The sequence below is a fragment of the Aptenodytes forsteri genome, unplaced genomic scaffold, assembly GCF_000699145.1.
Source record: "Aptenodytes forsteri isolate BGI_AS27 unplaced genomic scaffold, ASM69914v1 Scaffold4, whole genome shotgun sequence".
Classification (NCBI taxonomy): domain Eukaryota; kingdom Metazoa; phylum Chordata; class Aves; order Sphenisciformes; family Spheniscidae; genus Aptenodytes; species Aptenodytes forsteri.
The window spans coordinates 2,953,242-2,978,497 of record NW_008795442.1 but is presented as its reverse complement, the minus strand read 5'-3'; the positions used below and the strand labels follow the sequence as shown (position 1 = coordinate 2,978,497).

Sequence of the window (25,256 nt, the reverse complement as noted above, 5' to 3'; positions counted from 1 at the left end):
GGGGGGGGAGAACAGAATTACAGCAAGTCTCCTGCTCCCTTTCCACAGGGAGGAGCTAAAAGTGAGCTGGGCAAATGCATGTAAATAATGGACTTACGTTTCTTTGGTCCTCCTACCCCACAACCCTTCAGTACAAATCATTACCAAAACAATTTTAAAACAGCATAATATAAATGCAGTGACAGAAAAAAAGAAAGCCTTTGAGGACTTTTTCTACTTCAAAAATACAACAAATAAGCTGAAAACACAAGGCTAAGACTCTTCACCTCTTGTCATTTAACAGGTCAGACATCGCCTGCCCTGGACTTCGGAATCAAGGTAAGGCCTCTGCACTCCCCATGTACAAAATCCAGACAAAGTTCAAGCTGACAGACATTTAAGAGAAGCTCAGTTGTGCATTTCAGCTCACAGTAGCACCTGTTCAGCTTCAAGTCCTAAAAACCATTAAAAGTTAGGTGGCTATGATGAATTAATCTCTTCCCCCCACCCCCCAGATGAAAAAAATATTTGAGTCAGAGACATCCAAATATCTACAAGGTGAGACATGTATAAAAACCCCTAATAAACCTTTAATTCGAGTTTGTTTTGGTTTTTTTGTTTGTTTTTACAGGACAGGGTGACAAATTACAACAAACATCTGATTTTTCTCAAATGTTCAGGTATTATACACATTCCCATCTGTCTTGCAGGAAGGGATATTGGTCAACTTAAAAGTTTAAAGTAAAATAAGCTGCATAATAGTACATATTACAATAATAAAATGTACAGTGTTTACAAGAAATATATTTTAGAAGCAAGATAGATGCATTTGCATCGAGGCGACCTTTTAAAATGCCACAACTATTTTTACATTCACTCTTGCAACAGGTCACAAGATGGGTCACTAAGGTCAGGTTAACAAATCACTATGATGCACATCAAATACAACAAAATTAGTTTATATACATATATATAATACATATACATGTATATTATACATATACATATATGTATATAGTAAAACTCGTCAAAATCTACCAGACCTGGCACAACCTACTTACCCATCAAAAATATGTACTTGTCCTTGGTAAGTAGAATTCTGCATGGCTGATTATATATTATATATACTCATTCATTAGCATCTGAGACATAAAACTGAGGATTTAAAATTTTTCGGTTAACAAACTCTCCAATAATAAACATGGAGCCCACAAAAGCACAAAGGTAAGGCACAATAGGATTTTCTGTTGCAGAATAGTGTGCATCATGTTTACTTAACCATAAGAAAAACGTGCATTATTTGTGCAAGTTCATGCTGCAAATCCATCATATCTACAAAGTAAAGTGAGTTTCAGTAAAATTTGTGGGACTGGTGTGCTTCCAGTCTCACCTCCTACAGGATATTCAGCTGGATAATTAGATAAAATTGTTGTAGGAGTGGGGATTAGTAAAGCCAATAATCTTAGATTTGCAACTAAGCTTCTCAGCAACAATTTTGTACTTCTAGGTAAATGTTAGTAAATTTACAAGCTTGGAATCACAAGGTTTACTGTCAGCTGTACTTGTAGGTCGCATCAGCCAAAATTGTTGCAAGGAAGTATGTACCTTTAAAAATTTTAACAGGTAACTGGTTCATTAAAACAAGTTATAATGTATTGGGAAAGTCACTTAATCCCAATGGTATTTTGTCACAGCCCTGGCAATTGTAATAATAAATACAGCTTTTCACAAAATATTTTTCCAGTATCTGCCAATTGCTTCTTTATTGCTCACAAATTTGAATTCATTACAATTGGTATCAGACCTTTCACACAAAATCATAAGCAGGTATTTTAATATAAAACCTATAAAAGATATTTAACCTGTATCTAACACTTTAAGGTATTTGGCCTCTTGTCATGGTACAGCCAAAACCATATAAAACATTAGGTTTTGAATAAAATAGGAAGCTTATTCACTGCTTCAATGCAGACATCCTCACAGAACACAACCATTTTTGCCACCACCAGCATTTACATTTATATACAAAACCTAGTACATCCGCATTCCGTTTTTTTTCCCCTCACTTATATGCAACCGCTAATGCCAGATCGACTTTCCCCATACCCTAGCTGCAGAAAAAGATTCTTATACAGCAACAAAAAACTAATATTGACCGAAAAAGAATTTTTAACTTATTCACCATCAGGAACTGTAGGTTGGTTGTTACAAAATACCCACAAGATTATTTCACAGGAAACTATGGAAATACAGGAAGTCTTCTTTTCTCCATGCTTTTGTATTACCAAAAACACTTCTTGGTGCAAAAATACAGTCACCACATCTGCAAATGTATAATGAATTCTGTATTCCTCATGCAAAACTTAAATGCATTGGTTTACTATAGCCCCAGAAAACTTCCTGAAGCAATTTTTTTTCTTTTTTTGTTAGCTCAGTATTACTGCCTCATTGCTAAGTCCCTTTGGAAACAAGATTTCTGGAACGTTCAAACTTTTATTTAATTCATTAAAGTATTACATACAAAAAGCACTAAAAAAGGAAGACGGCAGCCAAACAGGAAAATTCCTGTTGCAAGTAACAGTCCTAGCAGTTGTAGAAAGTCTTCTCAGGAACTTCCCTGAGAATTAGTTGTGCCTGTCCGAAGACGCAGATGTGACATAGAGTTCATGTGTTTGTTTGATGGCTTCAGTGGAGTGTTACAAGTAAGAGCCTGGGGAAAACGATGATGATACCGATCTAGTCGTAGGTATTTTACTGTTACCAGCTTTCCTATGAGGCAAAGAAATAGGAAAAGAGAAACCTTCTAGTTCAGTATTATTACATTTTGCTTCAGGACGTAATACACACAAACACATCATTACACTGAAATTAGTTTACCAGGTGATGACTATTAAAAAGATCCAGTTCTTGTTACAGCTCAATATGTTAGATATAAAACATTTCACCATTTAAAAGAACTCCAACTGCACCCATCTTCTGTCACTTCTACCCACGTTTTGTTATAAACCCCCATTCCTTACCATCAAACCAAGAGCCATGTAATGCCTTGAAAGCCTTTCCAGCATACTCTGGGGAGAGACACTTGACATATACACAACCCTGCATTAAGAAAGAGAGGGGTTTGGGTTTTTTTAAAGTCCAAGAGACAAGGATAAACAAAGCATTAAGATGTTACTGGAGAGACTCACCTCACGCGAGTTTTTGTCAACAGCAATATGAACAATTCCATCATTATCACTGCATTTCTCCAAGATTGCTTCTTGAATTGCTAGATGCCAGTGATCACCTATTTCCCTATGCAAACAACGAAAGATTTAATTGAGCACATGATTTTTTTTAAACATTCACAACAATCTCATCCTTCCCCACTGAGTTTGGTTTCTCTGTAACTTGACATCATTTTCTGTTAAATGCCTTTGGGACAGATTTGGTACTTTAGCTATTGAATATTCAATAAATTGGGTCCTACAGTCCACTTCAGGAAATTCAACCCTAAGAATCAAAAGGAATAATCTTTATTTGGTGGCAGGGGAGGGGGGGGGGGGGGGGGGGGGGGGGTTGTCCCCCCCTTCCAGCAGCCTGCCATCACCTTCCTGTCTGAAACTGCAAGCAGTCATAAACTCGTCTTCCCACACCTGCTCGGACAGACTGGCCGTTGTTCCAAGGAGAAGGCCACTCCTAGGCTGTTCCTACTGCAGTAGAAGAGCAGCAGGGGAAGACACCAGCATAAAGGCCTCTGCCCCTTTACTGTATCACCTCTACCAGCAGTCACAGAAGCAACATTACACGTCAGGCTTCAGCAGGCTGAAGGAGATTTTTAGCTATCCGGGCACTGTTCATCACTGAAATGGCTATTCACTATCCCAAACAAAGCATCAAATTGCATTCATCCCATAGGGTACTGACAGAACATGCCAATCTAGGTCCAGAAATAGTTATTAAAATCAGATTCCAATTTTGGGGGCTTTTCACAAAAAAAATATTTATTGTCAAGACCAATCAATCTTTAGGTACATCATTAGAGAAGACAGAAGTCTCTCTATTTTTGTGAAGGTACTACAGGAACTCTCTGGTCCTAATAAAATAAATCCAAGCAGAGGGAAAACAATTTCAACAGCCTTAATATACCTTTAAGCCTGCCTGAATAGTCTTTACACAAAAAAGAATGAACTTACTCTTTCAGTAATACTATCAAGAGCTTTGGGTAGTTTTAAAGAGTTTTCTCTACATAAGGCCAAAATTCTTGAAATAGTTGATCTACCTTCCTCCTTATTCATGAAAAAAACATGCTGGGGGATAGAATGTACATCTGGAAGTTAATTGGTCAGGGATGTTACTTAAATCTGTCGAGCAGGCCACTAACAAAACACTTGAGGGACTCTGGCAACATGGAATGTCAGATTTGTTTCTGCCATTTGACCTTGATTGGTTAGAGGATCAGACTTTCCAGTTGATGCCCCTTACACAGGCAGATCATATATAAACAAGCAAACAAGAATGGGAGAGGGACACAAGGGTGCAAAGAAGATCCAAATGAAGGTCCTACTGGGAGAGATACTTTCCAGTGGAAGACACCTACAATCTAAAACCCTGCAAAAGTTAGGAGAAGATGCACCCTACTTGGGTTTGAAGAAAAAAAAAAGCGCGTTTTCTTTTTACTAGATAGCTCAAAATGAAGGGAATATACAAGTCTCCTTCCCTTTCTCTAACAGTGTAAACAACAGTATTTTCTAAATAACATGCTGTGCTCAGGATGTTAGGGAAATAAAAGTAATTCCAAGTTGCAAAAGCCAGGACCCTTAAAGGTCCCCTCTAACCCAAACTATTCTACGAAATGTTGATTTCGGGGCATTCCCTCCCAGCCCAGGACTCATGTCCAGATTTTCTTGAGAAGCATGCTGTCATCAGCAGAAAGCCAGCTACCTAAGAAGAGATCATGTTGTTAAGCGTAGGCAATCATCTTTTCTGCTGTGTATTCTTCCCAAATACTCAAGTCACTGCATTACTCCCAAGTGCTCATTTCCCGTTTGCAAATCAAGCAGAAGTGCATTCTCGGTCTAGTCTGCTTTTTGTGTTTTGCAGACCTAGGACATGAAACACCATAAGTTATCAACTAACTTGGATTTCCTATAATGAAATAGGCTCCCAAGGGGAATGACTTGCCCTTCCCTGATCCTGCACATGTATGTTTCATTAGCTGTCAATATGAGTCTTGCAGGAATGCTACCCATGCTTTATGAACCACTCTTTCTTTTACTTAGTGGTAGATGCAGAAACGCTAAGACAGGCTTATCCAAATGATGCTTAGACTGATATTTTAAAAAACAGGTTTGTGTCTAGCATAGTAAATGCCTAGAACATACACCCAAGTTTAAGTCTGCTGCTGTGGTCTGAGGGTTCACAATGTCCAGGTAAGTTTTTTGACTTTTGGCAGTAGGAAGATGATTGTTTACACTGTTGGCATTGATAAATACAAATTAACTGGTATATTCCCCAGATGATTCTCAGGTCAAGAGAAAAGACCTTTATTATGGATGGCTGCTTTTACCAGCTACTAGCATATTGTTGAAACGTACTTAGACATTTATTCTTAGTATACAATAGCTTGACTGAAAGAGCAGCTAAAAACTAATTTTGTTAAACATACCTTGCAACCATGGCAAATGTCAAAACAGTATGTGCCAATCTAATCACATACACTGGTACATTCTGTGTTTCAGGTGGTCAGTGAAGGCATTCATCCCTTTCAGATCTGGGACAACAACATAAACCTCCCTCCTCTTTTGACACAAGCAGTTGAATAAAGTAGTTTGTCATGCACTGAGGGTTTTGGGGTTTTGTTTGGTTTTGGGTTTGTTTTTTTTTTTAAGATTATTCCAAGGGTGTGATAAGAAGTACTTCCTTAAGCAGCAGTCCTCTGCAAGACAGCTCATGGAAGAAGAAGGGGCTGGGGCATGCAATATGGAATTGGATGAAGTATCCCACTACAACTATAATCCAGCAGTCTAGTAACGGAGCTAGGTCAACTCCCAAAAGAAAAGGTCTACAAAAAGTGAATGTATTAGAAGTTGCACTGTTCAAAATAGCTGACTGGACATAGACACTAAAGAGAAGTGTCAAAAGAGAACAACTCCTAGTCTATAAATGTTGGTTTGTTTGGGTTTTTTTAATGCACTTGCTGGACATAGACTGGGTTAGTACTGAAAAACACTGAAGTTTACAGCAAAGATACAACCTATAAAGGGAGATTGTTCTGACAAAAATAACATCTAGTTCCATTAACAGCTGACATTTTGAACAGCTAACATTTTAAAACAAGAAAGTAACCAATACAGCATACCAATAAATATTACAGGGAAGCTTCAGGAATGGATTTTTTTCAGTACTACTCAGACTAACCAATACAACTCATGAAGTCTTTGTAGCAAGGACAATAAGGACATTGATCACGCCCAAAATTCTTAGCAAATATCATCTTTTATTTCATCCTCCTACAGGAGGATCAATTTGCCTCAAGAACAATGCCTAAAATTTCAGTCTTGCTCACCCTACTGCAACCTGAAAGTTATCAAAGAAGCCACAGCTGGGGTCTCTGCCCACAACAGTCATTAAGTTTTAAAGCCATTGAGAAAAATAGTTTTTAGAATACTTCTCTGTGCTAGGGTTAACACTGTCCTCAGCTAAATTAGCTAACAGCTTTCCAATTAATAAGGCAAGGAACTAAAGTAATTAAGTGTGGCTAGAAACAGAAGTGAAACAGAGCTGAAGAAATATATCCAAACTTTGCAATCACTTGTGTCCATGCTCTGGTGTCCCCTCCTATTTCCCATTATTCCCTGTTCTAATCAATAGCTTTTATCTTCCACTCAACTTCTCATATTCTTCAGTCCCAATTAGCATCTCACTTTTACTCTGTAAGACAGTATAGCATCTTCTTTTTCCCTTATATAATCACATCAGGGAATAAAATACTTCAGAGGAGTTACTGGAGTCCCTGTATCTCTTTGCACTGGACAAACCAGGATTCAAAGATTAGAAAGGATTAGCTGGCATAACCTATGTGTTAGTCCCCAACTCCTAACATGATCCAGTCCACGGCCAATGAGAATATGACAGGATAGCAGATGAAGCTCTAAAAGACTACAAAAAAATTATTCATTCTTCCTTAACTCTTGGCACGTGAAACGATGTGTTACTTATTCACACACGGTACATACTTTAGAATTCTATCTGAGCATTAGAAGCCAGTACACTGCACTAATTTGTTTAAAACCTTCCCACTACAAAAATACATTTGCTTCAGTAATAGGCAGTTACACTGCCATAAAGTAATAAATTACTTAAATTCAGACTTTTAAATGCAAACTGTGCAAGCTCTGTAACAGTCTAAATACTCCAGAATACTTAACAGTATTCAGAAACTTACAGTCTGTTAAGGGCACGTGAGTCTGTCCTGCCAGCTGATATAATTGAACATTTACAAAATTAGTTAATGGAGGAAGATAAGTCATTACTCCAAGTAGTTTGACTAAATGTCACACTCTTGAAGAAGTGATCCAAAGACACAAAGCAAGACAATGAAGGACAGAAGACAGTAAGATTATTTATGTCTTCTCATAGATAAGATTATTTATGTCTTCTCATATATGTTAAGAGGAAGATTTTTTTTTTTGTACAACCCATTTGTTTCTTTCAAGGTTATTCATGTTTACTCACTTCTTCCAAACCCCTCTCAGAGGAGAGACATGGACCCTTCCAAAAGAATACAGAAATACAGATAGAGAACTGGTTTTACTTACATAACTGGATCAAACATATTGCGAATCTTTAGACATGGTGTCAAGCTGTTTGGTGGTGAATTTCTTCTATCTAGATGAAATGCTACAAAGAAAAAGAAATTTAATAGTATTTATTGACAGGCATAATACCATCTAGTTAACAAGTGTCAAGTTTATACATTAATACCTTTCTGGTTTTACTCAAAAGAATACTTTCCTTCATATATGAAAAAGCTTCAAGCAAATTAAGTTCCCCACAGTCTTCTACTGCACTGAAGAAAAGGTATCTTACTTAACTGAATTTTTTAGATTTACAACTTCTACATTTAAAAAGATAATGCACTCTCTTATATCCAGGCCACAGTACATGGAAAGAATTCAGGATATTTAAAAAATACCATATAGTTGAAGAGAAAGATTTGCATTACATCTCCATGAAAAGACAGATACTCTTAACATCTGGAGCAAATTTTTGGAGCTGCACGTTAACCATTCAATTTTAACTGCCTGATGAATCTTCATTTCTTCCACTTTTGGGGCAATTTACTGCCCATCTGACTAAGAAATAGGGTGACGCTTAGATGGATGTTGCATTGCATCTGTATTGCAGTAACAACTTCTACAAGGATGGAGCTTTTGTAACCCTAAATACTCTACACACATGATCAGAAGCTTGCAAAAATCTGAAATGAAACACAACAGAGGATAAAACAGATGTAAGAAGAAACATGGCAATTAAAAATAACAGAGTAACTCTTTCAAAGCTGAACAATCCCATGAAATACATTCTGAAGTTGTAAAATAAATATTAACTTCTTTAAAGTTCACAAGTTCTACTTGTGGGAGTCGGAACAGACGACTGCACCACAAGAAGGAATAAAGGAGCCCTTCAGATTCAGATAAGGTAGTTCCATGCCTTGAGAAGGGCCAACAAAGCAGCAACAGAAATGGAAGGGGATAACCTGGTAAAACAACTTCCAAGGCTTGAAGGAAGTTTTACTTTGAAGACTTGAGATGAGTAGATTCAAGAGTTTAAACATAAGATTAAAAATCTCAACAAGACAAAATGATGTTCCAAACTGATGCTAATGCTTCTCCTTTGCAATCCCTACTTTGGAAAAGTTTGACAGATTCAAGATGTTACGTTCCAAGTGTTAGAAGTCTCAGTTTTGGGCAGATGACACTACAGGTCTGTGCTTCTTACTGCTGACCTTTTAAAATAAAATCTTGCAAGTATATCCAAAATACATGAACACTGCTGCTCTTCTGTATGTCACCAAAACAGTGTCACACAGAAGAAATTCAGTCATGTGGAAGACACTGAATGTGAAAGACAAGCACTAACCAAGAGAAAATTCACTGCCTGCAGATATGGCATAGACAAACTTGCTCCTTATGTAAATTTCTGAGGCAAAAAAACCAATTACCAACTAGAAATTAGAAAAGGTGGCCTCCAAACCTAATATGGAACCTACCGTAAGTTTCCCAAAGAATTAAAAATGTTCTTACTAGAATACACACACACGCAGAGTCCAAGTCACCAACACCTGTAACAGTCGTCTGTTTTTTCTTGGGAATAGACTTCTAAATATGCTGGTGACACTGCATCTATCTCTGAGCTGCCTATAGTTTAAGGACAAGTCCTTTTTCAATAGCACATGGTTTTGTAAAGTTTTTTGCCCTTGATTAAAAATTATACATAGGGTATACAATAAAAACTTTACAGAACTAAGCAACATTGAAAAACAAATGGACTTACCTTACTCATGTAGGTTGGCTCCAGCAGATCAAGGGGGGAGTGAAATGTCACCAGCATATTGTACACTGGGGCACCACACCATACTGGAGAAGGTGATCTGGGGTGGCCTAGTCATGGACCCGGACCTGAAAAGGCGTGGGGTTGAGGAAATTATGTGCTGATTGTTAATAGCTAGGTTTATTCAGCACATGGTTTTAATCCAAGGATAAAGAATGGTGAGGTTATTTGCAGAGACCCTCGGCCCAGAGGATCAACATTTCTGCAAGCTGTTTATGAACTCCAAAAAACCCATACTGTTGTTTAAGGCAGCAGCTACACCACTGACCTATGCATAAGTAACTAAATGGGAAATTCACACTTTAGTGTGGATACCTATAAAAACCAAGCTTTGCCTGCTCCAGTTTCTAATAATCTTGACGCCCTTTTGATTGGAAGATCTCAGGTGCTTGCAGAGATGACTTCAGCCAGAGCACACCACCAGCACAAAACTAATCTGCTACCAACTTAATGTAACATCATAGTAGTAGAGCAAGTGTGCCCAGGGCAGTGCAGCATATGAAAATAAAGATGAATTTTGCTTTTTCTCAAAAATGTTTCAAAGTCATGGTAAATTAAAATAAAGTTTTGCAACTTAGATGGAGCTTTTTATGTATAAGGAAAAAAATGGCCACAGAAATCAGTGAGGTACAAAATTAATGCTAGCACTGTAATAAGCATTAAAATGTATGTCAGAAGTGGGACCAAAAGGGGAGGCTAGGGAAGACACAGGCAAGTTAAAAATAATGCTGTACCTACACAGCAAAATTCAAAATAGTGTAGTTAACAGATGTCTCTTGAACTTCATTACATATCTATAACAATTAATTCTCCCCTCCCCCCAAAAGAGCAAGTTTAAGTGAAAAACCTATTCAGATTACAGTACTGATTATTTGAAAATTTACACTGGTGTGGAGCATACAAAATATTTTCCTCACAATAAGGGCATAAGCAGACATTCTTGTGAGACAACAGTCTAAGCTACACCATAATTAACCAAGCACCTCACATGCCGTTTCTTTTCCTAAATAGGTCTCAACAGTAAGACTTACAAGATGAAGGTAAAAAGTCGGAGATGAAATAGAAAAGCAGAAGCACAACTTTGTGCAGTAAGTCACTGACAAGAAATTTTTTAGGACTTTCATAAATTCCCCTTGGAGACTAGTGAGCACCTTCAAGAAAAGGAAGCCACTTTGTATTTCAATCATAACATACTTCTGTTTATTACCTTAAGCTGAATATGACTATCATTCCAGATTCAAAGAACAGCAGCAGCTAAAAGCACGTGCTTTCAACAACCTCTTTATCACTGTGACTGGAATATGTCTCTGATGGAAGAAGTGGCTCTTGCACAGACTTCAAAATGAACATTAAAATTGTAGTACAGCTTTCTATACCTCTTGAATTACTACTGTATTACTGCTAAAGGGATTCCCCATTATCACCCCCATGGGTTATAAGACAGCCCAACAGATCTTTAGATGTGCATTTGATGCACCTGATAAGCTTGCAGACTTGCATCAAATATAGCTAACCATGTTTCTGAAGAACAGATTTATTCATGTTAAGCCACATATCACTAATTTATTAAGTACTAACCCTTCTTATTAAAGGCAAGAACAAAAAGATAAAACATTTAGTTGAAAATGCTAAAGTTATGCACTTTCACACAACACGAGGTTCTTCAGTAAACAGGAAAGATACTGAAATCAAAATACTACTAAATGTTATTAAGAGAGGAGAGTGTGGTTCACTTGGGGTTTAATACAGTTAAGTATTAGAAGTTAAGTTCAGCTACAGAAGACCAGCATGGGATGGCTACAGCATTTTACAACAAGCATAAAATCCACAGTTTTCTTGCAATAGTTAAGAACAGGGGTTTTTGGTTTGTTTGGTTTTTTTTGTTGGCGGTGGTTTTTTTTTTTTACATGGAGAAAGGATTATATTCTCACAAGCTAGGGAGGAGGGGTGCCATTCACACAAGGTAACAGGTTATCTTCCATGCTGCAGGATGAAATATCACCCTAGATGTGGTACTTCAGAGAACCTCTTTATCTCATCTCCAGAGCTGTCAAGGAACTTTAGCTATTACAGTTAGCTTAGCTACATTGGAGCTCTGCCTACCTATTTTTCTTTAGAGCTCCAGTTATCAAAGGCATGATAGGACAATAGTATCTGTTCTTTCAAAAGCAAACTGAACATACTAGAAATGTATTTTTTTGCCCATTAATTTAATTAAATTACACTTTGGCATGACCAAGATTGTTTTTCAATTGACAATTCTCGTCAACTGTTTTCAAAACATCACTTATATTTGTCCATCATCCTACAATGAGCTTACCTACCCATTTTTTTTTTTTTTGACAGATACATCTACTGTATCCAGTAGATAATATTTGAAAGGAAGTATACCAGACTTTATTCTGACCCAGTAAAAAAAAAAAAATCCCAAACTGTCTGTCAAAATACAGGCTGCATACTGAAGGACCGGACAGAGTGCCACAGTGACGCTTGAACTCCAGATACTAACAGACAGTAGAACCTAGATCTTCATGCATGCTACAGGTCCCATATTTAAAATGCATGCTATCATCTACCAATATCCTAGTACACACTGACAGGTCAAGAGGCTTTCTTCTTCAATTGCACATACTCTAGGTATTGTGCTCTGGTACAGAGCACCACCATATCTCAGAAGGTTAAAAAAATTGTGACCTTGAAATTTATTCACAAAATTCAAAACCAAGAATTCATTCTGATTTTATATGTACTGAGGTTGTTCAGGACCTAGCAGTCTTGAAGAGTATTTAGATTATGAACTTCTATATTCAAACATCAAAACTGGAAGACGAACTTAATTCCAGTTGATTTATACTTCCAAAAATGAAGAAAGCGACACACACATACAGAATTCCTAACATCAGGAAAGAAACAGCTGGGCAAAAAATACAAGACATGTAATGGAACTACTTCCAACAGTCATATGAAAACAAGGAACGCAAAATAGAAAGAGCCTTTGCATGTGAAAATTGCCTTTGCCTGCTGACTACCAAGATATACAGAGCCCAAATAACCTATGTCATTTCAGCCACCCCTATTTCCATGCCCTTCTGTTAGAGCCAAAGTATGCAATTTCAGTTCTTCAAAGATCTTTGCTGAACTACAAACATAAGGAAACTAGGAAAATTGCTATTAAAAGAACTGAAACAGGATAGATCTTAATATAACCTATTCAAGAGAAAGCATAGAGCCTTAAGTACATACTCTAGGCAACATACAGCTAGAAGTCACAGCTGAGAGAGAAAGTTATTGTGTCCACATTCACAATATGCTAAAGTAGGTATCAGATGCTCAAATTCAGATGGTACTTAGCAGTAGCTACTACAGTAGCCGTCTTTCTAGGAAGTTTTGGAAACTACTGTTCTGTTGAGAGTCTTGAATGTATATTCTATGTAGCAAAGCAGCACCTGAGCTATCACACACTGAGAAGTCTTCCAGATGAAGGAAAATCCAGTCTGATTTCTAATACAGGACAGAATGTTATGGAGTGATTTATATTGCAATCAAACAGGACAAGAAAAACCGAGAGCAAATGAGCAATAAATAAGAAATTCCAGAACTGGAGTGTCATGTTTCACAGCCTGTATTGAACAATAAACTACGTAGAAGAGTCAGCTTTATAATATACATAAATTGAACATAGCTTCTGCAAGCTAAGTTTGAAAATTGATCATGACAGTATTGCAGAGATGGAACAGCTGTTGACAAAACCCACCATTTCTGCACTGCAGTGTACACTGTGCACTGCACCTAAAGCACTTGCACATCCCTAATGTACAATGTCCTAGAAAAAAAAGGCTCTACAACTCTTGTAATAAAGTTACTATTCACATCTTACTAACTAAAAGTTTGAGAAACTGCAGTCATGTAGTACAGTTGTCACAGCAGAATGCCACGTTACTACTACTGCAAGACAATGACTGCAGGACCTCAAGCCTGCAGTAGTATTCACAAGGTATTTTTAAAAGAAGCAGCCCTCATTTCCAATGAATGATGTAAAGTGAGAAATGTAATGCTAAGACCAGTCGCATAACTTTGAAAAGTATATAATGATCCCAACACAACATTTTGCATAGACAAGCAAGAAATGGGTCCCAAGACTACCAAGACCCTCATCAGATAACATGCCAAGTATCTGCAAATGTCTCAAAATACTTGGCTTTTCAAGTTGACAGAGAGAATTGTTCATTTTTGCTTTGAACTTACAGAAAAGCGAAATTTAAGACTCAAGGGCTGAAAGCATACATAGAACTTATGAAAACATGCAAGTGGCCTGAGACAAAACCAGAATGCTAGCACTACTTTTACTCGGGCAATCAAGCTTGCTACAGCATAAATGTTCCAGGCCACAAAGCTCTTTGTCTGTCTTTGGAAAGGAAATAATCACATTGGAAGGAGCTACTTTAAACTGTACCCCCTTTTATAGGAAACAATAAAAACATTGTTTCTTACAAATAAAAATGCATACCAGTAAAAAGTAAAAGAAGGAAGCTTATTACTACTCGCATTAGGTTAAATGAAGACCAAAATTAGCATACTCCAGAACAACATAGATGAGAGTGCAGTTGCTTGCCAGCGGGAATTTTTGTTTTGATTAAGTGGGCCTAGGAAGGGCAGAAAGTCTGTTTTTTAACTAGGCTTTTTTCAGCATCTAGTTCAATGCCATAATAGTACTGCATGATACAACCTTGGTAACATCAGATTTAAAAAGCTGAACTCAAAACTGGAGAAGCAACCACTCCCTCCTCCCTCACCATCAAAATAAGCCAATGAGTTATAAACTAGGATTCTGCACAGCATTTATTTCAGTCCCACTGGAGAGATGCTCTTCGGTAATGCTGTATTATAAGGCAAGAGACTCTTGTAAAGAGTCACAACATTTAAGCAATCGGCAATTAAGATTTCATTTTAAACATTTACCTTCACACTCAGACATTGATAGAAGTGACCATTCTTTTTTATTGCAACCCAGAATTCAAGTCTTATAGCTTCAATTTTTCATTGACCAAAAAAAAAAAAACAACCCACACACCACCACTCCAAAACCTGAAGCTTAACATGAAGAAAGGCAGAAAGAGAAAGAACTAGGAGAAGATGACCACTGCAGACAGACAACTGCAAACCCACTGGATTCTTGCCACTTGGCTCCATGATAAAGCTGGAAAGTGACAGACCACTGCAAAATCCATGTATGACAACAGCCTCCTCTATTAAAGCAAATGCTTTGCTGCACCACAGAGCCTGAAATACAAATGCAGTGTAGAAAAACATTTATGACAAAAAGGAAGCACTACTAGGAGATGCTCAAAACCCATGTTCTGCTGATTGAGGAGTTTTTTGTCCCAGAGGTTTCCCTTTCAAAATAAACATCTCTTCCTCCAAACCCTGTCTTTAGGTACCTGACTGGTAACTTAACAGTAGGAAACTCAAGTCTACAAGCTCCAATCTACCTGCTGTCAGATACAACCAATTACATTACTTCCAGTAAGTATAAGGCATGTCAGAGTTTGACCAACTAAAGAGTTTTGGTTTGTTTTTTTTTTTTAAATTCATGAAAAGGAACAAGCAACTCATTTTGTCTATATGCCCGCTGCTGTATTTCTGCAGTAGCTATAACAGAAGAGCTCATTTTGCTTGAAAACAAGGCACTGTTTGCTTGAAAACTGAATCCACAGAAAAAGTAAGCCTATTGAACAGCAAGATAATAAAGAAATAGCACTGACAGTTCATAACAATACTTAAAGGTGTGAGAGAAAACAAGTCTTTCATGTTCAAGCAACAAAATACCATTTAAAAGTTAGATGCAGAAATTAAAACATATATATGCAAAATATAACTAAACTTCAATACCTTGGCCTTGCCACACTTTCGATGGTATTACTAAAATTTTATCACATGCTGCAGAAGGTTGCATCCATTTCCAAACCAAGAACTCGGCACCACCTATTCTTCGTGTGTCTGTGCGAACTCTAGATTCATTTGCTGCAAGAAAGTCAACTGCTCTATTCCAGACTTTCCTCATTTTCCTCCTTAAAAATTGAAGCAAGAATTACAAAGTTAGCATTATAACAACCTGCATAGCTGACATCCAGCATGTAAGAGAAATCCAATGTTTTTTTCCCCCACCTGTGTCAATAAGAATCTCCAAAATATTACACTATGCAACCTACTGAAATTAACTTAGTTAATTGACCAATTTATTTTTATTATTTTTCCTTACACATAAGGAAATTCAGTACTTCTAGTGAAAACATACCTGTCCTGAGGTGGTATTAGAGAATCACGCACGTGTAAAATAGGCATGTAAGGCTGCAAGTCTTTATTTTCAGAACATGCCTCACTGTGACTTCTTAGAACATCTGAGGACACCATAAGAAAAACTGGTAACTACGTAGTTCATGCAAACATTAAGAAAAATACAAATTCTGGCAATGAACAGCTACTCTGAAGACCCCTCCCAATTTCAGTAGTTAAAAGTTAAGGTGTTTTTGGCATTTTTAAGCATTTTTCCTCCTCACCATGCTGAAGGCAAATCAAGAAAACTAACCACACACAGTGCCTCCAAGTAACCCCGAATAACTTTGGAATAAAGGAAGAGAGTTCTTGCAGTTACTCTTGATTGGTACTTTTAACTGTTAGCAAAGACAGCCACCTTTGAAAATAAAGTGCTTTCCCCCCACCCCAAAAAACTTGATTTGCAAATAAAAAAGGTAGGAAAATGGTAAAAACAGGAAAACAGCTCCGATTTGTCTACCATCTCTGTATTTATGATGATTGCCATAGGTGAAAGTAATAAGACAATTTAAGTAAAAATGCCGCCCAAAACAGAGCTTAAAAACTACGAACACAAACTACTGAAAACATTGTGGCTTCAAGTAGAAAGGCAGAATTTCAGAACTCAATTATGCATTCTATTTTAGTAACAATCTCTGCTCAAATTGACTAATTAAAAAGCTGCTTTTTCTATGAAAAGCCATTAAGGATGGAATTAAGAGCTAATACACATTTTAGGAGTGGATATTTTAGCTAAAGATAACTGAAAAACCAGATACAGAAAGCAACATGTCATCATACTTGTAGTCAACAAACATGGCATTTATATTTGTTTTCAATAGTAAGATAAAATACCACCAAGTCAATGGGAATTTATTACAGCCATGTTGATGTAATTCACAAATTACGATCTTCATAGCAAAAGCTTTGATTAGGTTTAAAGGATGATGGTTTTTTAAAAAAAAAAAAACAAAACCAAAACAAACCACAAAACAGAGCAACAAAACACATGAACCACACATTTGACCAGGAACCCTAACAGCATGATGACTAACAACTAAACAGAAAACGTAACTGAATTAATGCCAGTACTTTGAAAGCTTATACAGCGCTGATAGATACATCAGATGTGACTCAAGAAGCCATACCTATGATTTTTACCACCATATCATACATCTGCCTTGTTTCTTCTTCCTCTTTTGCCCAACGGTATTTCATGTAGTGCAAGACTCCCCAAACCATTGCTATACCTGCGTTAAGACGTATAATACTCTTTAAACAGTATTAGAACATTGGTTATTTAATAAAGTTTACAGCACATACTTCAGAAGTTGGTTGAAGTAGCTAACGTGTTGAAGTACTTTAAATTTCAAAGCTAGTGAAATACACTGTACTTGCTGTCAATACTTTATATTTTACTAACACAGCAACACAAACTCTTAAACTTTTAAGAGCAGTCACCTTTAGAAAAACATTTCATTGTTTTAACAATAGCCTGGTATTCCGTGACTGTGGTTTGAAATTTTACCCGTTTGTGAAGAAAAATAGTAAAGCAATTATATTCAAAAAATTCAAAGTCATATCAAAAGTCACATAAACTGACAATTCAGAACACGTTAAGATTTCAAAATGCACAATATTCACTAACTCATAGACAAGTCACATGCTTTAGATGTACTGGTCAAAACTAATTAACTTGGACTGCTTCAGTTCAGCTACAGATTTGTATTTCTTGCAACAAAGTACTGCATGCTCTTTTTCTATTACTTTAAAGATTATTCCCCAAAAGGACAATCTAGTTAGGAAGGCCAGCAGCGTAAGCTGAAAATAAAAATCTTATTCCTTCTTCTATCTCGGGCTGAGGGCACCACTACACTCGCGATCTCTTAACAATAAAAAAACCACAACAAAAACACGCACACACAAGTTATAGTTACATAGTTTGTTTCGTATACCAGTGATCGCAAGGCAACGTTAACCAATACATCAAAGAGACAGAGGGACACCATTTTAGGCCAAAATGGGTGTTAATGACAATACATCTAACATTTATACAATGGTTTATTTTTGAAAAGGTGCTTCATATTAACCTTAATTACAGATGAGAAAGTTGAGACATGGAGCAATTTGCTCAGCATGACTGATGAGACCAGTGGTTGACTTGGATACTGAGTTTCATCTCCGCATCCCAGTTCAACCCTCATATCAACTAGTATCAGAAAGATGGCAATCTGGGACAGTTTGCCTTTGATTCATCTCGTTCGTCAAAAGCCTATCAAAGGAGGTCTCAAGTCTTCTGCTCATAAGCATGAGATTGTTAAGATATTGGGATAAACAATTTATTAAATATCCAATAGGTACATGAGATGAACTCTGCATCTTCAATATTTCTAACCAGCCACATGGAAAGGAATGAAGTGTCTGCACTCAGCTGTACCATAGTTTTACGCTGCATAGTTTTCAATATGGTTAAGAATTAAATAAACTTGAAAGAATTTGAAACTTAACTAGAGAGCTGTCAAAGACTAAATGAATTAGTCTTACTGAAGGATTAGATAGATTTTTACAACACAGTCTTAGAGGTAAGAATTTTTGTTGACAACCATGTTAGGTATCCAACTTTTCCTAAAACTAGGAAAAATCATCTTTTACTGTAGTTATGTTTCCAAAGTTCCTGGAACAACAGTGAAATATCCTCAAAATTAAGGCTATCATGTCTTTTTACTCAGCATTTTGCTTTTTCAAATCAGTTCAACCTGGAATTTTTGAAAGCCACTAGGTATTGCTTTGGCAGAGAAAAAGAGAGTTCCCAAAGAATGAGTATGTTCAGCTGACTACAGCAGCAGTTGATAACAACCAATGTAAAAATACAGTGGTGCAACAGAAGTGCAAAGCAAACTGCATTGTAATCAAGATACTGATAGGAACTCCAAGTTTTATGGTTGAATAAAAACTTTCTCTAAATATGCTGTTTACTTTTCCCCGTGCACTTACATAAACCCAAGTTATAACAAAAAAGTTTGATTTTGTTATTAACTTACCCAAAAGCAATATTGATAATCTGTGAGTTACATTAACAAACGCACGGCGAAAACGACACCTGAAAGACATCTTTGGACTAGTGGATTCCAGATACTTCACATCTGTCACATTAGTAACATCCATCTCATTAGGGTCATTGCTGAGACACCTATTCAAAAGTATACAGTATTTATGAAAAAGGATACCTTCTGTTAGAAGAAATTAAGTTAGGAAATAAAGACCACTTACTTTATACCAACATCTTCCCCACTATTCAAGATCCATTGTAATGCTGTGTTAAGTACACTTTCATATTCTGGATCTAAATTCTGTCAAAAGAAAAATATTAATGAGCAATTTCGTGAATAACCAGAAATTTATCATGTCACAATAAAATTCAGATACTGCACAGATCAGTAGCTAAAACTATGTGGGTTTGTTCTTGATTCTTCAGATTTTGCATAAGTGTTCACTACACAAAGTTAATCTATACATGCTATGAGCAGCTATCAGACTTACTAGCATTACTCAAATTAAGGACTGTTTGAAAAGTCAAGCCAAATTGACTGTTTTATTAACAATTCTAACGTACAGCAAGAAAAATTATTCAGCCACTAGGTGGTGCTCATTGAAAAATCTTCAAGAGTAAAACTCAAACTAGATATAAACCCAGCTGAAAATGGGTCCTATAAAAGCAGTTCAGGTCTTTTTTTTTTTTAAAGAAGCTTGAAAAAAATCAATTTTAACTGATATTTTGCAAATAGTCCAGTGTTTGTAGTTCAAGGACTGATATTACTATATAGAAACTGACTTTTTTAAATTAGTTGGTATCAACTATCATAGGAGAACATTCACTGCTATCTGAGCTAAGGCTGTCTCCATAGTTCACCTTAGATGTTCTTTTGCAGAAAAAGAAAAGCAAAAATGGAAGTTACTATTGTATTTGAAATTATACTCTCCAAAAAGATTTATCTCCATCTTTCCTTTGAACCTCACATAATGTAAGTGGCCTAGAATTAAAGGATAAGCACTTAAGAAAAAAACAGTAACTGTTTTATTTTCACTTTGAGAGTAAAATATTGAAGTTTTATCACTGAACACTGAAATTGTGCAAAGGAGTTATATTTATACTCCCAACATGAGGAACTGTAAGGTTAAATGAGACTTTGTACAGAGACAAATTTTCATATGAAATTTGAGCTTCTTATCAGAGCTAAACAGTTATGATAACAACTGTCATTCTTTCAGCACAATAGATAGGTAAGACCATCAGTTATCTGGCATCAACTTAACTTTTTTCCAATGTATTCCCACAATGCACTGGTTTTGACAGATATAGAGTATCATTGCCAAACCATAAACCAGTGTTAGCAGCTTCTTCAGGATGCTCTTAACATTGCCCCTTTTTGTCTACTATGTAAACATTTGCCAAAACGTAAAATTTCTATACATTTGTATATTAAAAGTCACATCAGCTTAACTTCCCCCCCATCTAATCTAATCAAAGAAATCTTATACTCTCAGCCTTTTAAAAGCGTCAAGTAGTTTTCCACTGAAGGGTACACCAACATGGGCTAAAATAAACCCTACAGCTGTCAAGACAAGGCAAGAGTCATCTTTTATTTGGGGAGTGAGGCAGGGGAATGACAGCAGAGAGTGGGATTTCATAATACTGCACACCTATCAGATAAACAAAAAAGCCTTTTTTGACCATTTCTATTTAAAGCATCAATGAATGGCGTCTCCATACAGCTGCTGCCTGCCAGGCCCACTGCACAGATCCACACATCAACCTCTCCTCCCAAAGAAAGGCAGTCAGTATCCTTTTCTACTAAGTCTCAAAACATAGTATACTGATCTCTGGAGAAGCTTCTAGAGATTTGAATTTCATAAATTTATGATTTTCGTGTTGCTCAACTATCTCCATCAATTCAAATTATGCCCTGGTGTTTTAACTAAAGGGGGAAAAAAACTGCATGCCATTAAAGCACTACCATCTACACTTTCACTGCAATTAAGCCAGTTTCTTTCACCTTCCCTCTCCCCCAAAACCTCGCTACATCCCCAGATAAAAATCGTAAATAGCATGTGTTAAAGATATCAATTCCAAACATTTCCAAATAACATTCAATACTAAGTCAAATTTTAGTCAATACACTAGATATAAAACCAGGCCTTACAAATTGTAACTTAAAACAAGTCTTATATACAACCAATGAAAAAAACCTCATTTGCTTACTTTTAAATATGCAGCTGCCTCCTGGACGGTAAGATTTCTTTGAATAGAGCTGCCACATTCATGTTCCCCTGGTAAAATTAAACTTCTGTTTATTTTGATCAACTTATTACTGCATTATATAAAATAAAATCACCTAAACACAAGCTTGTGGTTAACACAATCTACACAAGCAGCAGTAGCTCAACAATTCTCACAAGTTCCACTAAAAATATGGAAAAATCTCTGGACAAATGTCTCCTTCAAGAAAGTTAAAAAACTTGAAGATCGTCACAGCTAATAATATGTACAAGTCACATCAATACAACTTCATGTACTGCTCAGAAAGTATATTTTGGTATTTACACTGGAAGTAGAACAAAAGGTAGTATGAAGAATTACCAAAAGGACGTTACCATAAATCAGTTGCTGTACCCTGACCCAACTTCTTCCAAATAATTTCCATTTACTCTGAAACATGTATTATCTTTTATACAGACCAAGTTAATTCCAGTTGCAATGTACCCATAATAGTATTTCAGGCACTACGAAGTTACCACATTTTAGACTTGTCCAAGTTATCACAATAACTCATCACCTTCCTGAACATGCATAAAATCCCAGTATGGCCTGAAACTGGTGGTTTTACCATCCTCCTAATTCTTTTGGGAAGTATGCAGAAGTAGTCAGGAAATAAGGCATTATATGCACAGTCAGTCCTCACAGCCACATGCCATCATCTTCCCGATTTTCTTTGCTAAACTGAAGGTACCCGATTCATGCAAAAAAAATATGTAGTGACAGTCATACCAACACAAAGTCACACTGAAAAGGTGTCCTGGTTTCGGCTGGGATAGAGTTAATTTTCTTCCTAGTAGCTGGTACAGTGCTGTGTTTTGGATTTAGGTGAGAATAATTGTTGATAACACACCGATGTTTTAGTTGTTGCTAAGCGGTGCTTACACTAGTCAAGGGCTTTTCAGCTTCCCATGCTCTACCGACTGAGAAGGCTGGAGGTGCACAAGAAGCTGGGAGGGGGCACAGCCAGGACAGCTGACCCCAACTGCCCAAAGGGATATTCCATACCATGTGATGTCATGCTCAGTACATAAACTGGGGAAAGCTGGCCCGGGGGACCACTGCTCGGGGACTGGCTGGGCATCAGTCGGCGGGTGGTGAGCAACTGCATTGTGCATCACTTGCTTTGTATATTCTTATTATTATTAGGATTTTATTTTATTTCAATTATTAAACTGTCTTTATCTCAACCCACAAGTTTTCTCACTTTTACTCTTCTGATTCTCTCCCCCATCCCACCAGGGGCAGGGAGTGAGCAAGTGGCTGTGTGGTGCTCAGTTGCCGACTGAAGTTAAACCACGACAAAAGGAAAAGGTCTAACACCAGTTTTATCTATCACTAGGCCATCATTTCTGAAGAACTGTCAGGGAATGGCAAATCACTTTTTTCCTGATCATTCTAAAAAAAAAAAAAATCTTAGCATCTATAACTATGATTTTACTGTGCCAAAACAGTAAAGTAGGAAACAACAAATCCAGTCTTTCACTGGCTCAGGGTTACACCTGCCTTACCTTCCTGAATCTATGCCAAGCTGTATTATTCCCAAAGCCATGGCAAGGCTAGGAAAGTTTAAGATACTCATGCATATACAAAATATAAACCTTTGCTTATACTCTTACAAAGTATTTAAAGTTGGAATTACTCCACACTGAATACCCTTTAAATGGAGCAACCTCAAGTATTAATTCCCTACACAAACAAGAACATTCAAGGCAATCTGAGCAAAAATTATGAAACGCTAGCAAGTTATGGAGAAACATCTTCATGTCTCATTCACAGTAGGGAGTTCCAAAGAAGTAAGTGTTTCTATGAAGCAAAAGTCCTTCTCAGACTTCTAAAGGAAAGTTTTGCTCAATACGCTTCAACAGATTTAAGTGAATTTGGCCTTGCAAGCACATCAGCATAACAGGGATGCTCTTCTCTTGCTGTTGGGTTATAGAGAAACAGAAACACTGTTAAGAGTACTTATATGCTTTCTGGCCCAGAAGTGCTGCTGGAACTAAACCTGTGTGCATGCGCATATTTTCAATCAAGTACTGAGCAGAAAAAACACTACTTTAAAAGTTGTTTCACTTGATAATTAACATGCAACTCTTCAGACTTTCAAAGTGCCTGAGTCTACTGTAATAGCAAAACTACAGAGATCACTGGTGAAAATCGACACCACCTTTGCCAAAACACACTCGGAATTTAGAAGTCAGCACCAGAATTGAGTTATGGGCTATTCTCGTATGTAATTTAGGCAGACATTCTTTTTGTGCAGCATAAACCCTACAACCTGTAAATTTACATGTGTAGTCATCAGTGATGTCATGTTTCAAGATTAGCAGACTTGGGATAACTATATATCATACTCATACAGTCTCTGGTGTAAACATTGTTTTAAATCTAGATCTGATGGAATAAATACAACAAAACCAAAATGTATCTCTGTAGAAGGCATATGTACAATCTCAATCAGGTATTAAGTTGTATGACATGAGCAAGTCTGATAGGTATTCATCTATTTAAGCTTCTTTTTGTTGTTCAGTAAGACCTGAAGTCTTCCTGGGGTCTTTCTAATACAGAAAAAACATGTCAGTCATAATTTGACTGAACAAAACAGCTTGTGAGAGCAGGGGGATGAGACCCTTCTGCTTAGAAGCTTTTGTTTGTTTGTAATTATTTAGATAAACAGGAAAGCCTATTTATGGAAAAGAAAGGGTGAAGTTAATACACAGAAAACAAACAAAACACACAAGCAGGAGACCAGATTGTGAAAAAGGAATTCTTAAAAACAAGTTTCAGGATTCATTTTGGATTCTCAATCTTACGAGAACACAGTACTACCTCTTAGAAGAGGACAAAGGCTCCCTCAGATGCGGGACTACTGGATTATTTCAGTAGTTTTAAATTCTAATCTTATTTGCCTTCTTCCAGGAATTACATTTATGCAGTATGCAGCCAACACACTGACTTCACAGCTTCTGGTCTCATCTTAAAAAAAACCAGCAGACAGCTTCCTCGCAGTCCTGCTTCTGAAATTTTTTTCAGACTATATTCCCTCTGAACAAGTTTTAACAGTTAAAAACGCCTTTGCTGCCTAGGCTCTGACAATGTCTAAGGCCCATCCATTCAAATTACCCTCATGCAATGCTGGGAGCTGGGGGGGGGGGACACACAAAAATCACTTTTGTCTTGCCTCCCACTCTTGAAATGAGTAAGCTAATCAGAGTTATGGAGTTTCAGTCCTGTACAAAAAGCTGTTGGAGATGCAGTTTCTCATTCCAACCCATCTATTGCTGAGAACCATTTAACAGCTTTCTTCTGAGAAACTCATGAATTTGAAAGCCTGCAGAAAGTTAGGCAATTCACAAGTCAGACAACCTTCTGTTTTACTGCAAACAGCAGGATATTCCTATATGCCATTTCAGTCACCGCTTTAACTAATAGTTCTGCAAATGAAGGCTTACTTTGAATAACTTTGGTGCAATCATTAACCACTTGGCTTGGAAACCCACTTTCCATAGTCCGAGCCAAAAATGTTTCCCAACTGTTCCATCTGAGGCCCTATATCCAGGAATAAAACTGAAGCAGAGGCAAAAATACTTTACACAGGTCTGCTGCAAGATACATCTGAGCTCTTTGTAAAAACTGCCCCTCTGTTAAAACATCTATTGCAAGCTTACAGAAAGCATGGATCTTTGTGCTCACACTTTTCTTGAGCACAGATCACTTCAATTTCAAGTGCAATCGGAGAACCATTCTACTTGCCTTTGTAGGGAGGCGAAAAGTAACACATCCCAGCAAGGATCACAAAGTTACCTTTCAGCTTATGTTAGTGTACTTGGGCAAGCCACATAAGAAGTTTTCTTCTCCTAGAAATGCTAACAAAAAACAACTAAAGCCTCACTTCTAAGGAAACATTTAAGTCTGTTCTCACAATTGCTTTCAATACAGAAAATAAGTCAGACCTACTTTTCCATGCAGGCTACAATATTTGAAACTGACTTTAATTTGGGCATTTAGCTTAATTTATGAGCTGCAGCATATACAGTTAACAGAAATATTCAGAATT

The 25,256-nt window shown here is 37.0% G+C and overlaps 1 protein-coding gene across 1 annotated transcript in view; it reads right to left on the bottom strand.

Annotated features, from left to right (window-relative positions):
- Positions 1–2,397: 2,397 nt before the first annotated feature.
- The window catches only part of LEMD3 (LEM domain containing 3), a gene marked incomplete at its 5' end in the record, with an annotated part of 43,738 nt that continues 20,879 nt past the window's right edge, over positions 2,398–25,256 (bottom strand). The window contains 10 exons of the mRNA XM_009281123.1: positions 2,398–2,748; positions 3,000–3,078; positions 3,168–3,273; positions 7,779–7,860; positions 15,463–15,641; positions 15,869–15,971; positions 17,034–17,135; positions 18,927–19,075; positions 19,156–19,235; positions 21,146–21,213. Of these exons, the coding sequence (XP_009279398.1) occupies positions 2,585–2,748; positions 3,000–3,078; positions 3,168–3,273; positions 7,779–7,860; positions 15,463–15,641; positions 15,869–15,971; positions 17,034–17,135; positions 18,927–19,075; positions 19,156–19,235; positions 21,146–21,213 (1,112 nt within the window). The remainder of the gene's footprint in view (positions 2,749–2,999; positions 3,079–3,167; positions 3,274–7,778; positions 7,861–15,462; positions 15,642–15,868; positions 15,972–17,033; positions 17,136–18,926; positions 19,076–19,155; positions 19,236–21,145; positions 21,214–25,256) is intronic.